General features: G+C 44.1%; 1 protein-coding gene across 1 annotated transcript in view; it reads left to right on the forward strand.

Moving 5' to 3' along the window:
• OTOGL (otogelin like) overlaps positions 1–15,713 on the forward strand; it is a 315,223-nt gene that overhangs the window by 41,777 nt on the left and 257,733 nt on the right. Inside the window, exons 11-14 of the mRNA XM_075344757.1 lie at positions 209–315; positions 4,927–5,052; positions 8,949–9,057; positions 14,324–14,370. Coding sequence (XP_075200872.1) covers positions 209–315; positions 4,927–5,052; positions 8,949–9,057; positions 14,324–14,370 — 389 coding nt within the window. The remainder of the gene's footprint in view (positions 1–208; positions 316–4,926; positions 5,053–8,948; positions 9,058–14,323; positions 14,371–15,713) is intronic.

Here is a 15,713-nt window from a genome sequence, read left to right on the forward strand (position 1 = left end):
AACGGATGGAACATGGATGACAAGTCAGAAAAAATTGTGCCACTTTTCTGGATGAGAATGGGACCAATTTGTTTATACACTCGTGTGAACCCACAGATTTCTCACGGATAGGTCGTACAATTAATGCAATAAAAGACATAATTCTTAGAAGTATAATGTAGCGATAAATGACACATCAGTTATGGTGATCATTCTTTTGTGTCCTTAGACTAGATGATGAAGAAACCTACTGTCGCGCTGTAATGGAGTACGCAAGAGCATGCTCCCATTCCGGCTTTCCCATACGAGACTGGCGCGATGACTTCCCTGCATGCAGTAAGTACAGTATTATAGTGATAGGAAAAACATTTTATTTGTAAATGTGTACGCAAAATAACAGGTAATATATTACTACAGACTTTTTATTGGAGATACTGATAACATTGAGGCGCAGGCATCTACTTTTGATGGATTTTCGGAAAACCTTTGTATTTTACTCACCCTCCTCTGGGTGTGTAGAGCTGCCAGTTTAGTGAGTGACAACTCAGTGGTCCAATCGGGTCCTGGGGTGTACTGAGCTGCCAGTTTAGTGAGTGACAACTCAGTGGTCCAATCGGGTCCTGAGGTGTACTGACTGCCAGTTTGGTGAGTGACAGCTCAGTGGTCCAATCGGGTCCTGAGGTGTACTGAGCTGCCAGTTTGGTGAGTGATAGCTCAGTAATCCAATCCAGTCCTGTTGTGTACTGAGCTGCCAGTTCGGTGTTTGACAGCTCAGTGGTCCAATCGGGTCCTGAGGTGTACTGAGCTGCCAGTTTGGTGAGTGACAGCTCAGTGGTCCAATCGGGTCCTGGGGTGTACTGAGCTGCCAGTTTGGTGAGTGACAGCTCAGTGGTCCAATCGGGTCCTGGGGTGTACTGAGCTGCCAGTTTAGTGAGTGACAACTCAGTGGTCCAATCGGGTCCTGAGGTGTACTGAGCTGCCAGTTTGGTGAGTGACAGCTCAGTGGTCCAATCGGGTCCTGAGGTGTACTGAGCTGCCAGTTTGGTGAGTGATAGCTCAGTGATCCAATCGAGTCCTGTTGTGTACTGAGCTGCCAGTTCGGTGAGTGACAGCTCAGTGGTCCAATCGGGTCCTGAGGTGTACTGAGCTGCCAGTTTGGTGAGTGACAGCTCAGTGGTCCAATCGGGTCCTGGGGTGTACTGAGCTGCCAGTTTGGTGAGTGATAGCTCAGTGGTCCAATCGAGTCCTGTTGTGTACTGAGCTGCCAGTTTGGTGAGTGACAGCTCAGTGGTCTAATCGGGTCCTGGGGTGTACTGAGCTGCCAGTTTGGTGAGTGATAGCTCAGTGGTCCAATCGAGTCCTGTTGTGTACTGAGCTGCCAGTTCGGTGAGTGACAGCTCAGTGGTCCAATCGGGTCCTGAGGTGTACTGAGCTGCCAGTTTGGTGAGTGACAGCTCAGTGGTCCAATCGGGTCCTGAGGTGTACTGAGCTGCCAGTTTGGTGAGTGACAGCTCAGTGGTCCAATCGGGTCCTGAGGTGTACTGAGCTGCCAGTTTGGTGAGTGATAGCTCAGTGATCCAATCGAGTCCTGTTGTGTACTGAGCTGCCAGTTCGGTGAGTGACAGCTCAGTGGTCCAATCGGGTCCTGAGGTGTACTGAGCTGTCAGTTTGGTGAGTGACAGCTCAGTGGTCCAATCGGGTCCTGGGGTGTACTGAGCTGCCAGTTTGGTGAGTGATAGCTCAGTGGTCCAATCGAGTCCTGTTGTGTACTGAGCTGCCAGTTCGGTGAGTGACAGCTCAGTGGTCTAATCGGGTCCTGGGGTGTACTGAGCTGCCAGTTTGGTGAGTGATAGCTCAGTGGTCCAATCGAGTCCTGTTGTGTACTGAGCTGCCAGTTCGGTGAGTGACAGCTCAGTGGTCCAATCGGGTCCTGAGGTGTACTGAGCTGCCAGTTTGGTGAGTGACAGCTCAGTGGTCCAATCGGGTCCTGAGGTGTACTGAGCTGCCAGTTTGGTGAGTGACAGCTCAGTGGTCCAATCGGGTCCTGGGGTGTACTGAGCTGCCAGTTTGGTGATTGACAGCTCAGTGGTCCATTCGAGTCCTGGGGCATGCTGAGCTGTCAGTGAGTTCAATGACAGCTCAGTCATCCAATCTTTAATACATGAGAAAATGTGACAATCTGCTTAATTTCCAGGAAACATTGTGTATGAAATAGGCCCCTTTCCCACCTCCAAATTTCCCATATGTATTCGGTGTTTTCAGGGATAGAAGAGGTGCCCATTATATGCTATGGAACAGTTCCCATTTGTTAATTTATGTGGCCCAAGTGTGCAAAAGCCCCCCAGAAAACAAGACATTTAACTTTTTGATCCTAGTCAATCAATCTCACACATGCTAGTTTATGTATCAGTGCAATCAGACAGCATATCCTAATTGCATCACAGTTCTCTATATTTTTACTGACTGTTAAGAACGAAATAATGTGGTTGCATAAATATGCACACCCTTAAACTAATACTTTGCTGAAGTACCTTTTGATTTATGACAGCATTGAGTCTCTTTGGGTAGAAGTCTTTCAGCATGGCACATCTAGAATTGGCAACCTTCACCCTTGTAGTAAAACTCCAAATCTGGGTGATTGTGAGAGCATTTCTGTGCACAACCCTCTTCAGGTCACCCACAGATTTTCAATTAGATTCAATGCTGGGCTCTGGCTGGGTTATTCCGAAAGCTTGGTCTTCTTCTACTGTAGTAAATCCATGCATTCAGTGATTTGCAGGTATGCGTAGGCCTCTTGACAGCCTTCTGGACCAATTTTCCTCTTGTCTTTTCATCAATGTTTGAGGGATGTCCAGTTCTAGGCAATATTAGTTTTGTGCCAAATTTAAGCAACTTCTTCACAGTGTTCCATGGTATGTCTAATACCTTATAGTTTTTTGTATCCCCTTCTCATGACATAACTTTTCTACAATGGGATCCCTTTGCTGTGTTGTAAGCTGTTTACAGACTATGGCTTTCTCTGTATCATGCTAGTTAAGGTGGTGTCACACACAGCGACGACGACAACGACGTCGCTGCTACGTCACTATTTTCTGTGACGTTAAAGCGACGTCCCGTCGCTGTTGCTGTGTGTGACATCCAGCAACGAGCTGGCCCCTGCTGTGAGGTCGTTGCTCGTTGCTGAATGTCCTGCTTCATTTTTTCGTCGTCGCTCTCCCGCTGTGATGCACACATCGCTGTGTGTGACAGCGAGAGAGCGACGAAATGAAGCGAGCAGGGAGCAGGAGCCGGCGTCTGGCAGCTGCGGAAAGCTGTAACCACTGTAAACATCGGGTAACCAAGGGAAGACCTTTCCCTGGTTACCCGATATTTACCTTCGTTACCAGCCTCCGCCGCTCTTGCTGCTAGTGCCGGCTCCTGCTCTCTGCACATGTAGCTGCAGCACACATCGGGTAATTAACCCTATGTGTACTGTAGCTAGGAGAGCAAGGAGCCAGCGCTAAGCAGTGTGCGCGGCTCCCTGCTCTGTGCACATGTAGCTGCAGTACACATCGGGTAATTAACCCTATGTGTACTGTAGCTAGGAGAGCAAGGAGCCAGCGCTAAGCAGTGTGCGCGGCTCCCTGCTCTGTGCACATGTAGCTGCAGTACACATCGGGTAATTAACCCTATGTGTACTGTAGCTAGGAGAGCAAGGAGCCAGCGCTAAGCAGTGTGCGCGGCTCCCTGCTCTCTGCACTGTGACATGTAGCTGCAGTACACATCGGGTAATTAACCCTATGTGTACTGTAGCTAGGAGAGCAAGGAGCCAGCGCTAAGCAGTGTGCGCGGCTCCCTGCTCTGTGCACATGTAGCTGCAGTACACATCGGGTAATTAACCCGATGTGTACTGTAGCTAGGAGAGCAAGGAGCCAGCGCTAAGCAGTGTGCGCGGCTCCCTGCTCTCTGCACATGTAGCGACGTTATGATCGCTGCTGCGTCGCTGTGTTTGACAGCTAAGCAGCGATCATAGCAGCGACTTACAAGGTCGCTGTTACGTCACAGAAAATGGTGACGTAACAGCGATGTCATTGTTGCTGTCACTATGTGTGAACCCAGCTTAAGAAAAGGTCAGGAAAAAACCTTGTAGATAAATTAAACTTTATATTGGGTTAGTCAGAATTACTTTAAATGATGGCAGCTATGTAATGACTACTGCCTAACACAAGCGTAAATGGGATTTGTTAATTCTGAACTCAACCACAGCCCCAATTATAAAAGAGTGTTTGCCTTTATTGCAACCACATTATTGTAGTTTTATTGTTATTTTGCCCCTCAAAATGATTCTAGTTTGTTTCTCCCCAAAAAAATCTACAGATATGGGTCACATTAAAGGTGGAAACAGTTATGAAGTGATTCTTCTTGGTACTATTATTTTACATAAAAACCCTTGTATCTTAACAGGGGTGTGTATACTTTTTATATCTACTGTATGGCAGTGTAAGCAGATAACATGCAATGTATACCTGGATGATAGGGAACGTAATTATCTTACAATTATCTATATTTTTTAAGTCATATTCCTCAAAATGCTGTGCAATTCCTAAAATTTGTACAACGTAAAAAATTGCCTCTATTTCCTTCTTTGCCTTTTTTTTATGACTATTTAGCACAAAATGTCACACAAATTTTTTTTTACAAAAATGTATAAATGAAATCATTCCAGGATGGGCTCAACTTTGAACAGTCACACTTGATAAATCGGTTGAAAATGTCTAAAAACACAAAAATTGCCCTCATTGAGGAATATAAAAAGAAAAAACCAAAAACCATAGGCAAAAGAAGCATAAGGTGCAAACGAAAAAATGAAAAACACCAAAATCTACACAAAAAAGTGAAAATGTAATAATAAATCCGTCCCAAAGTTCCAAGATTGAGTGTATTTATATGATTTATGTTTTATTTCAGCTGAAAAATGTGAAAACAGTTTTGTTCACCGAGATTGTATAAGCTGCTGTCCACCAACTTGTACTTATGAAAAAGAATGTCTTGGAAGCAATTTGCACTGCCTGGATGGATGTTACTGTCCAGATGGTAAGAGAATAGTAAATAATACACATTAATCAGATGTGCCCCTCCGGTCATGTATCTGACATTCATGAGTAAAAATCAATGTAATTCTCACCTATATAATTCATTGTGTTCAATATTAATAAATTAGCATTGAGCAGAATCTCCTACCACCTGGGTAGACGTTCTACACACCCATCTCGTCCATTATTAAAGGGATTGACTCAAGTTCTTAAATAGCTAAACTAGTAAAGTGCTTATAAAAAAAAGCAACTTTGCCTTTTACTTCCTTTTAGAAATCCTCTTTGTTCTCAGGAATGAAGGGATTTTTACTGTTATAATGTATAGCTTTTTGCCTATCCATCCTGTAATATCTGCCACCTTGATGGGCTGGTTGCCTTGCTTCGGTGCTCTGAATCTGGCCGAGTCATTGGATTTAACCATCCACAGTGTCCTGCACTTCTCTTATGTGGCAGAGGCAAAGCTGCTGCATGGGATAGCGCTCAGCTTGGGCCCGCTGCATGACCGCGCCCATGGTCCAAAATGTCAATTTGAAGGGTACATGCCCACAATGAGTTTTTATCGCCTTTTTGATGCTGCATATTTTTGCTGCTTCAAAAATGCAGCGTTTTACAGCACAATCAAAGTGGATGGGATTTATAAAAATCTCACGTCCACTTTGCTTCCTTTTTATGCTGTGTAAACTGACCTGCGGTGCATGCTTCAAATTCACAACATGTTCATTTTTCTTGTGTATACACTGAGTTTTCTGTGCGGCATTTCCCCATAGACACCAGAAGTGTTTGCGCTCACAGAATCAGTTGTTCTTTATCTTTTAGGCTAAAGGGAACCTGTCATGTGCCCCATATCCTCCAACTCACCAGCATTTGTATATTTATTACTAAATACCCTGCCCAACCCTCCCTTTATACTGCCTGACAGCTAAACAAATGTTTAAAAAAGTCTTTGGAAACCCTGTTTTTAATATGCTAATTAGGCTTTTGGCTAGTCGGTGGGACATTAGTTTCCTCAGACTAGTTGGCCCTCTCAGCATGTTATCAGTCCACTGTGGGGGTGATAAGATGATTTGCAAGAACTGGCATCATCGCCAGCTCTCTGCAAATCTCGCACATGCAAGTGGCTTTCTTTACTAACATCTTTGCACCTCTGAAGCCAGGTGTACGCTTCCCGGATTCCGAGGTGTACTGCGCTATTACTTCTGGACATGCGCAGTGCACATCTCAGAAGCCAGGGGATGTGCTGGGGGAAAAAAGAGAGCGCATATGGTCTTATCCAGTGGTATGGAGGATAGGACAAATAATAGGCGTGCTCACCTGGTTGGAATAGTAATGCACATATAATGTAGGGCTGCTGCAAATCCAAAGGCGAGAAGGATGAGGGGGATGAATATTATCTGGACTTTTTTTTTTGTGATGCCCTTCTGGTATAAGGAAGATGAATCCATGATCATGAGAGTTATTATCAGCTGTGGTTTATTTCTATGCGTTTCAAAGCCTACACCGGCTTCTTCATCAGGAAAAAGCCACAATCAATGACTTTGATACCAAAAGGGAGAAAGATCCAGATAATATTAATCTCTCTGAAGCCAGGATGCATACACCTTGCTTTAAATGAGCATTGATGTTACTGAAGAAAGCCGTTTGCATGGTCAAGATTTGCAGAGAGCTGGCAATGAAGCCAAGACTTCCAAATCATGTTATCACCCCCATAGTGGTGTGATAACATCCTGAGAGGGCAACTAGTCTGGGGAAACTACTGCCCCATCAACTAATCAAAAGCCTAATTAGCATATTAAGAATAAGGTCTATAAAGAATTTTCTTAAACATGTTTTTAGATTGTCACACAGTATAAAGGGCTGGTAAGGCTATGTGCGCACGTTGCGTTTTTTTCCGCGGAAACGCTGTGTTTTGAACTGCAGCGTTTTCAGTGCCAAATTGCATGCGTTCAGCTTCCCCAGCAAAGTCTATGAGAAAGCCGAAAAATCAATGCACACGCTGCGTTTGTAAACGCAGCGTTTTGGATGCCCAAAATTGCTGCAGAAAAAAAGCAGCATGTCACTTATTTTGTGCGTTATAGCTGCGTTCTCCGCTCATTGAAATCAATGATGTGGGTCAAAACGCAACCAAAAGGCACTTGGACTGCATTTTTGTTGCGTTCCGCATGCTTTTTTGACAAGCAAAATGCAGGTCTTTTCAGTCTCTGTCAATGTCGGTTAATCTCTGTCTGTGGATGTCGGTGAATCTCCCTCTGTCTGTCGGTCGGTCTCTTTCTCTGTCAGTTGGTCGCTCTGTCTGTCTCTCTCTCTCTCTCTATCGGTCAGTCTCTCTCTCTGTCTGTCCCTCTCTCTGTCCGTCGGTCAGTCTCTCCCCCTCTCTCATACTCACCGATCCCCGATCCCCAGCGCGGCGCTGCACGGCTGTTACACTGCTCTGGCGGCTTTTCCTCTTTTGAAAATGCCGACCGCTCATTATTCAATCTGGCATTCCCTGCTTTCCCCACCCACCGGCGCCTATGATTGGTTGCAGTCAGACACGCCCCCACGCTGAGTGACAGCTGTCTCACTGCAACCAATCACAGCTGCAGGTGGGCGGGTCTATATCGTGCAGTAAAATAAATAAATAAATCATTAAAAAAAACGACGTGCGGTCCCCCCCAATTCTGATACCAGCCAGGATAAAGCCACACGGCTGAAGGCTGGTATTCTCAGGATGGGGAGCACCACGTTATGGGGAGCCCCCCAGCCTAACAATATCAGCCAGCAGCCGCCCGGAATTGCCGCATCGTTTAGATGCTACAGTCCCAGGACTCTACCCGGCTCATCCCGAATTGCCCTGGTGCGGTGGCAATCGAGGTAATGAGTTAATGGCAGCAGCCCATAGCTGCCACTAAGTCCTAGGTTAATCATGGCAGGCGTCTCCCCGAGATACCTTCCATAATTAACCTGTAAGTTAAAGAAAATAAACACACACATCCAAAAAATCCTTTATTTGGAATAACAGACAAAAAAACCCACCCTCTTTCACCACTTTATTAAAATCCTCAAATACCCCTCCAGGTCTGACGTAATCCACACGAGGTCCCGCGATGCTCTCAGCTCTGCTACATGAAGCTGACAAGAGCGGTCACAGACCAGACCGCTCTCTGTCAGCTCCACGCAGCAACTGAACTGAGCTGCGCGATCAGCGATGAAGTCACAGGGGAGTTGCGGTCTCGGGTAGAGGACTCCAGCTAGCCGCGGGTAACCTGAGTGACGGCAGCGCTAATCGCGCTGCTCACTTCAGTCACTCAGGGGATTAGCGGTCACCGGTGAGTCCTTCACGGGTGACCGCTAATCAGGATGCCACACACAGACAGAGCCGTGGTATGATAATGAAGTCGGGTGATCATCGCGCGACTCTGTCTGTGTGTGCTGTCAGCCGGCATGTAGCAGAGCTGAATTGCCGGGGGAATGCACTATCAAAAATGCATCCAAAACGCATGCAAAATGCATGGAAAAAGCATCCAAAATGCATGCGTTGTGGATGCATATTTTTTTTTACAAACGCAGTGTCCAGTCTGCCAGAGGGTGCGTTCTTTTCTGTACTGCAACGTGCACACATACCCTTAGGCAGGTTATTTAGTAATAAAGATACAAATGTTGGTGGGTTGGAGAGCATGGGGGACATGACAGGCTCCTTTTAATTTAAAAGATAAAGAACAACTGATTCCGTGAGCACAAACACTTCTCGTGGATAGGGTGAATCAATAGAGCCTTATTTAGGTACATTAAAAATTTGCTAATTAATAATATTAGTAGGTCATTTTTAACCTTTCCTAAATATTACAGTGTAGTTATTTGGTAAAAATAATGCAATTCTACAGATTCAAAGGATACTCTTCAATTTGCTTCTTGCATTAGGGCTTATCCTGGACAACGGTTCCTGTGTTTCTGTTACTAGCTGCCCTTGTATTTACCATGGAACAGCCTACCCAGCAGGTTCTAAAATTGATCAAGAATGCAGCATGTGGTAATTATTACATGTATACACTATTATATGTATTGGGGTTTTTTTGTTTGTTTTTTTTAAACTTCTTTTTATTAAGTCTCAAAATACAATATGTAAGTCAAAGGTGATAATAACAAAAGTTGAAACATTAATATAATCAAATAATCTCAAACAGTCCCCAATACCCCTCCTCCCCCTCCCTCTCATGTATTGTTTTTTTAATTTTCCTATTTATCACCAACATACAGAGGGTGAATTTAGTAGTGAACATTTCACCAATTTTCTAAGAAGATATATTTGTAATAGTGCTATTGACATGAATTTCTCACCAGATGTCAGTAACAACCCATTCAATCCACACAGGCAAATAAATCAAACCATAGATGTCCATAAATTAAGTTATATGTAATAATGAGAAATGACACATCAAGAAAGAGAGGTGCAAAAGCCATGGAAAGTCATGAGACGAGCTGAAATCTATCAGTAATTAGAAAGCAATTCTGCCACTTAGTCAAAAATAATATCAACTGGTTCAACTGCTGGCCTATAAAAAGGTGTCTCATTACTAAAATGCCACAAAACAAACATCTCATGGTTGGTAAAACCAGTGAGCTGTCTTAAGACCTTTGCAATCTTATTATTGTAAAATATTCTGATGACATTCATTACAGAAGAATTTCTAAACTACTGAAGGTTCCAGTGAACACTGTTGGGGCCATAATCCGGAAATGGAAAGAACATAACTTCACCATAAACCAGCCACAACCAGGTGTTCCTGCAAAATTTCAGATAGAGGAGTAAAACGAATTATCAGAAGAACTGTCCAAGAGCCAGGGACAATCTGTGGAGAGCAACAAAAAGACCTGGAATCAGCAGGTACTATTGTTTCAAAGACAACAATTGGGCATGCACTCAACTTCCATGGCCTGTAGGCAGGCTCACTGTTAACAGAAGTTCATTCAAGCACGTTTAAAGTTTTCTAAACAACATTTAGACAAGCCTGTGAAATACTGGGAGAGTATAGTCTGGTCAGATGAGACCAAAATGTAACTCTTTAGATGCCATAATATATACCCTGTTTGGAGGCCAAAAGGCACTGCATATCACCCCATATCATACCAACAGGGAAGTTTGGAGGTGGGAACGTCATGGTGTGCTGCTGTTTTTCAGCGTATGGCACTAGAACACTTCATATGATCAAAGGAAGGATGAATGGACAAATGTACCAAAAACGTAAAACGTAAAAATCTGCTGCCATCTACCAGGACGATGAAGATGAAACAAGGTGGACATGCAAGACAATGATCCCAAACACACAGCCAAGGAAACTCTTAATTGGTTTCAGAGAAAGAAAATAAAGCTGATAGAATGGCCCAGCCAATCACCTGACCTGAATCCAATAGAAAATTTATGGAAGGAACTAGGAGGAGCCCACAAAATCCTCAGGATTTGAAGAGTGTTTGTGTGGAAGAATGGCCAAAATCACACCTGAGCCATGCAGGGACCAGTTTCTCCATACAGGTGGTGTCTTGAAGCTGTCATCACCAACAAAGGCTTCAGTATGAATTATTAAATACATTTCAGTAAGCATTTTAAGTTCTTTTTCCCTGTGTAATTTTTCATTTTAGACATCATAAAATTTATGGACACCTATGGTTTGATGTCTTTGCCTGTGTGGATTGGTTGCTACTGACATCTGGTGAGAAATTCACGTCAATAGCAGTTTTAGAAATCTATTTACTTAGAAAATTGTTGACATGTTCGATAATTCTTCACCCGCTGTATTTTGTAATGCCATATACTAGGGGTTTCCAAATTTTCGGCCTCTCTAGGCCACATTAAAAAAAAAAAAATAATAATGAAAATCCCTGTCAGTGCATATCAACCAACCAATTGATGTAATAACTGTGAACTGCTTCACTCACCTAACCCTATTGTGCAGTGTAGTCACAACACTGTTTAGCGTATGGGTGGTTACTGCATCAAATGCAGCTGGTTTCTTGGACTGTAAGCACGGGAACTGAGCAATATCGATATTGAACCCAAAACATCACAGGCTTGATGAGTGCTGTCAAGGAGATGGACATCCAGAGGAGGTGAAGTATGACTTTTCATTGAAATATTTACTTTTTATTGACTTTTTATTCAATAAAATATGTATACTTCACCTCCTTTGGATGTGCATCACCTTGGCAGCGCTTATCATGCCTGTGATTTTATGCTATATAGGGTCTTGCCATGAGCCCCTTTGGGGATAAATGCGCTTGGCAACTATACAGTTTCCCCACCTCACTCTAAACACAAGACTGGCCTCTGCTCAGCAAATGTGAAATCATTACCAAGAGAGTGATGATGCCTGTTGCTGTTTGTGGCCTCATTTGAAATTGTGGCTTTGCCTTTTTTTGTCTGCCTGACCTCTAGGTAGCTCACATGCTATGGAGCTTCCCTTCTAACTCCTACCTAATTCAGCTATCTTCCGCTCTGCTTCCTCCTTTTTGTGGTTTTTCCTTTGCTTTCAGTCTATCTTCTTTCTCTGTTCTTCATGCTCCACTTCCTCCTTTTACCCAGTCCCTGTTCCTTACTGTAGTCACTGGTCCATGTAGATAGACTGACTGAAGGGAATAAGCCAGTCACTGCTGTCTAGGAGCTCCCTTCAGCTCCCCCGATTCCTCCCACAGTAGCTGGCCCACCTTGATTCACTTTGGTGAACTTGGGGAAGCACTATTCACACGGGAAGAGGAGTTAAGTAGGCCGCTGCACTGCGCTCAGCTCTAAAACTAAATGACATGTGTCTACAGGCCACTTTACACGCTGCGATATTGCTAGCGATATCGCTAGCGAGCGTACCCACCCCCGTCGGTTGTGCGTCACGAGCAAATCGCTGTCTATGGTGCACAACATCGCCCCGGACCCATCTCACTACTTACTTGCCTAGCGACATCGCTGTGACCGGTGAACCGCCTCCTTTCTAAAGGGGCAGTCCGTTCGGCGTTACAGCGATGTCACTAAGCGGCCGCCCAATAGAAGCGGAAGGGCGGAGATGAGCGGGACGAACATCCCGCCTATCTACTTCCTTCCTCATTGCCGGCGGCCGCAGGTACGGTGAGGTTCCTCCTTTCTGCGGTGTCACACATAGTGATGTGTGCTGCCGCAGGAACGACGAACAACCTGCGTCCTGCAACAGCAACGATAATTGGGAAATGGACAGCGTGTCAACGATCAACGATAAGGTGAGTAATTTTGATCGTTAGTGGTCGCTCGTACGTGTCACACGCAACGACATCGCTAACGAGAACGGATGTTCGTCACGAATTCCGTGACCCCCAACGACATCTCATTAGCGATGTCGTTGCGTGTAAAGCGGCCTTACCTGTACAGTGTGTACTTTGAGAGCGCTACTTATCAGCACAGCTTTAAATAAAACAAACTTAATTTAGAACTATAGAACAAATAAGATTTGGGGCGATTAAAACACAAATCTCCCGCCTGTTTACAATTGCTCCTCTGCCATACTCTGCATCGGCAGCCGAGAGGGAAATGAAAGAGTGTCAGAATGTCGCTAGGCAATTTCATTAGGGGCCAGTAGCAAAAACAGAGAGCGATTCCACACTACGGTTATTGGCTTCTGTGATAATCCCTAGTGGTAAACAGGTTATGCTCACTCTAAAGGGTGCTTTACACGCTGCAACATTGCTAACGATATATCGTCGGGGTCACGTCGTTAGTGAAGCACATCCGGCGCCGTTAGCGACATCGTAGCGTGTGACACCAAGGAGCGACAATCAACGAGCGCAAAAACGTGAAAAATCGTTGCTCATTGACTCATCATTCATTTCCTTAATATCGTTGCTGCTGCAGGTATGATGTTGTTCGTCGTTCCTGCGGTAGCACACATCGCTATGTGTGACACCGCGGGAATAACGAACATCTTCTTACCTGCGTCCACCAGCAATGCGTAAGGAAGGAGGTGGGCGGGATGTTATGTCCGCTCATCTCCACCCCTCCGCTTCTATTGGACAGCTGCCGTGTGATGTCGCACGACCCGCCCCCTTAGAAAGGAGGCGGATCGCCGGCCAGAGTAACGTCGCAGGGAAGGTAAGTCTGTGTGACGGGTGTAAGCGATGTTGTGCGCCACGGGCAGCAATTTGCCCGTGACGCACAACCGACGGGGGCGGGTACGCTCGCTAGCGATATCGGTACCGATATCGCAGCGTGTAAAGTACCCTTAACAAACAGTCCATATCCATAAAAATGAAAAAAAAAAAGAAAAATGGGGTGGCAAAAAAACATACTTTATCTCATATTCTTTAAAAATGGGTCAGCGGTCTGATGCAAGCTGTAGAAGGAAGACAGCCATTTTGCGCTTGATGTCACTTTCCCAGGTCCTGGCTTCACCGGCCGTCGTCCTTCTACAGCTTGCATCTGACCGCTGACCCATTTTTAAAGAATATGAAATAAAGTGTGTTTTTTTTCCCACTACTTTTTTCTTCTTTTTTTGATTTTCATGCATATATGGATTGTTTGTTAGAGTGAGTACAACCTGTCTACCACTAGGGATTATCACAGAAGTCAATATGCATGATTGCTGCAGTGAAAATACTGGACCATAGTGTGGAACCACTCTCAGTTTTTGTTACAGGCCCCTAATGAAACTGTCTACTGTAGTGAAGCCATTTCATTTCCCTCTCGGCTGCGGATGCTGAGAATGGCAGAAGGGCAGTTGTAAATAGGCGGAAAAATTGTGAGGCGCTGCTGAGGTGTAGAAGTTCTCTTAATAATCAAATAACAATGCTTACCTGATTTCTTAATAACATTAAACTCCTAATGTTGCAATGGTAGGATGAAATATTGATAACCACTGCCTTGCTAAGTCACCATGAGCACAAATAACGTTTGATGTCAATTATTCTGTCTGTGCTTGGAAAATAATATACTAGAGGCCGTACACCGCCACATGCATATAAATAGCGAGGGAGCGTATGTATGCTTATTCTACACTTAATCACAAAAATTCTCATAGTTTAACTAAGGGTACCATTTTATGTTGGGCTGCATTCACAGCCATCCTGGTCCATATGCAGCCCCCAGGCCAAGGGTTGGACACCCGTGCTCTACACAGACACATATTATTATCACTTACGTCAGTCTCTTCACTGCCCAATGTTGTTACATATACATGAGACCCAATGACATTGAAGTTAATTTATTAGTATGTTATTAGATAGATTCATAGATCAAATTATTCATACTCATGTTACTAATTTTGACATGTTTATTTCTTTGTTAGTATTTGCACTGGTGGTGTCTGGAACTGCACAGAACATGAATGCCCAGGTAAGTTTTTAAAATCATTTATTTGGAGAAGATCATGTCAATTAGAACATATACTTCACTTGACACAAATACAATATTTGTTAGCGATGTGTAGTCACTTCTTTTTTCGAGAGATGTGCGGCTTTTCGAAGAAAGAAGCTTTTCTAATGGATACCCACAAAGACGTACGTGTCTTGTTTATATATACTGTGTATATATATATATATATATATATATATATATATATATACACTACAGACCAAAAGTTTGGACACACCTTCTCATCTCTAGAACAACTGTAAAGAGGAGACTTTGTGCAGCAGGCCTTCATGGTAAAATAGTTGCTAGGAAACAACTGCCAAGGACAGGCAACGAGCAGAAGAGACTTGTTTGGGGTAAAGAACACAAGGAATGGACATTAGACCAGTGGAAATCTGTGCTTTGGTCTGATGAGTCCAAGTTTGAGATCTTTGGATCCAACTACTGTGTCTTTGTAGAAAAGGTGAACGGATGGACTCTACATGGCTGGTTCCCACCGTGAAGCACGGAGGAGGAGGTGTGATGGTGTTGGGGTGCTTTGCTGGTGACACTGTTGGGGATTTTTTCAAAATTGAAGGCATACAGAACCAGCATGCCTACCACAGCATCTTGTAGCGGCATGCTATTCCATCTGGTTTGCGTTTAGTTGGACCATCATTTATTTTTCAACAGGACAATGACCTCAAACACACCTCCAGGCTGTGTAAGGGCTATTTGACTAAGAAGGAGAGTGATGGGGTGCTACGCCAGATGACCTGGCCTCCACAGTCACCAGACCTGAACCCAATCGAGATGGTTTGGGGTGAGCTGGACTGCAGAGTGAAGGCAAAAGGGCCAACAAGTGCTAAGCATCTCTGGGAACTCCTTCAAGACTGTTGGAAGACCATTTCCGGAGACAACCTCTTGAAGCTCATCAAGAGAAGGCCAAGAGTGTGCAAAACAGTAAAAGCAAAAGGTGGCTACTTTGAAGAAACTAGAATATAAGACATATTTTTAGTTGTTTCACACTTTTTTAAGTATTTCATTTCACATGTGTAATTCAGAGTTTTGATGCCTTCAATGTGACTCTACAATTTTCAGAGCCCTGAAAATAAAGAAAACTCTTTGAATGAGAAGGTGTGTCCAAACTTTTGGTCTGTACTGTATATATATTCTCTCTCTCTCTCTCTCTCTCTATCTATCTATCTATCTATCTATATATATATATATATATATATATATATATATATATATATATATATACATCCATCAGAACAGTGGTGATGAGCGATCCATCGCAGAGGTTGGTAGTTTTGACAGTCCAGATTATTTGCAAGTAACCAATG

The sequence above is a fragment of the Anomaloglossus baeobatrachus genome, chromosome 4 (assembly GCF_048569485.1).
Source record: "Anomaloglossus baeobatrachus isolate aAnoBae1 chromosome 4, aAnoBae1.hap1, whole genome shotgun sequence".
Taxonomy (NCBI): Eukaryota; Metazoa; Chordata; class Amphibia; order Anura; family Aromobatidae; genus Anomaloglossus; species Anomaloglossus baeobatrachus.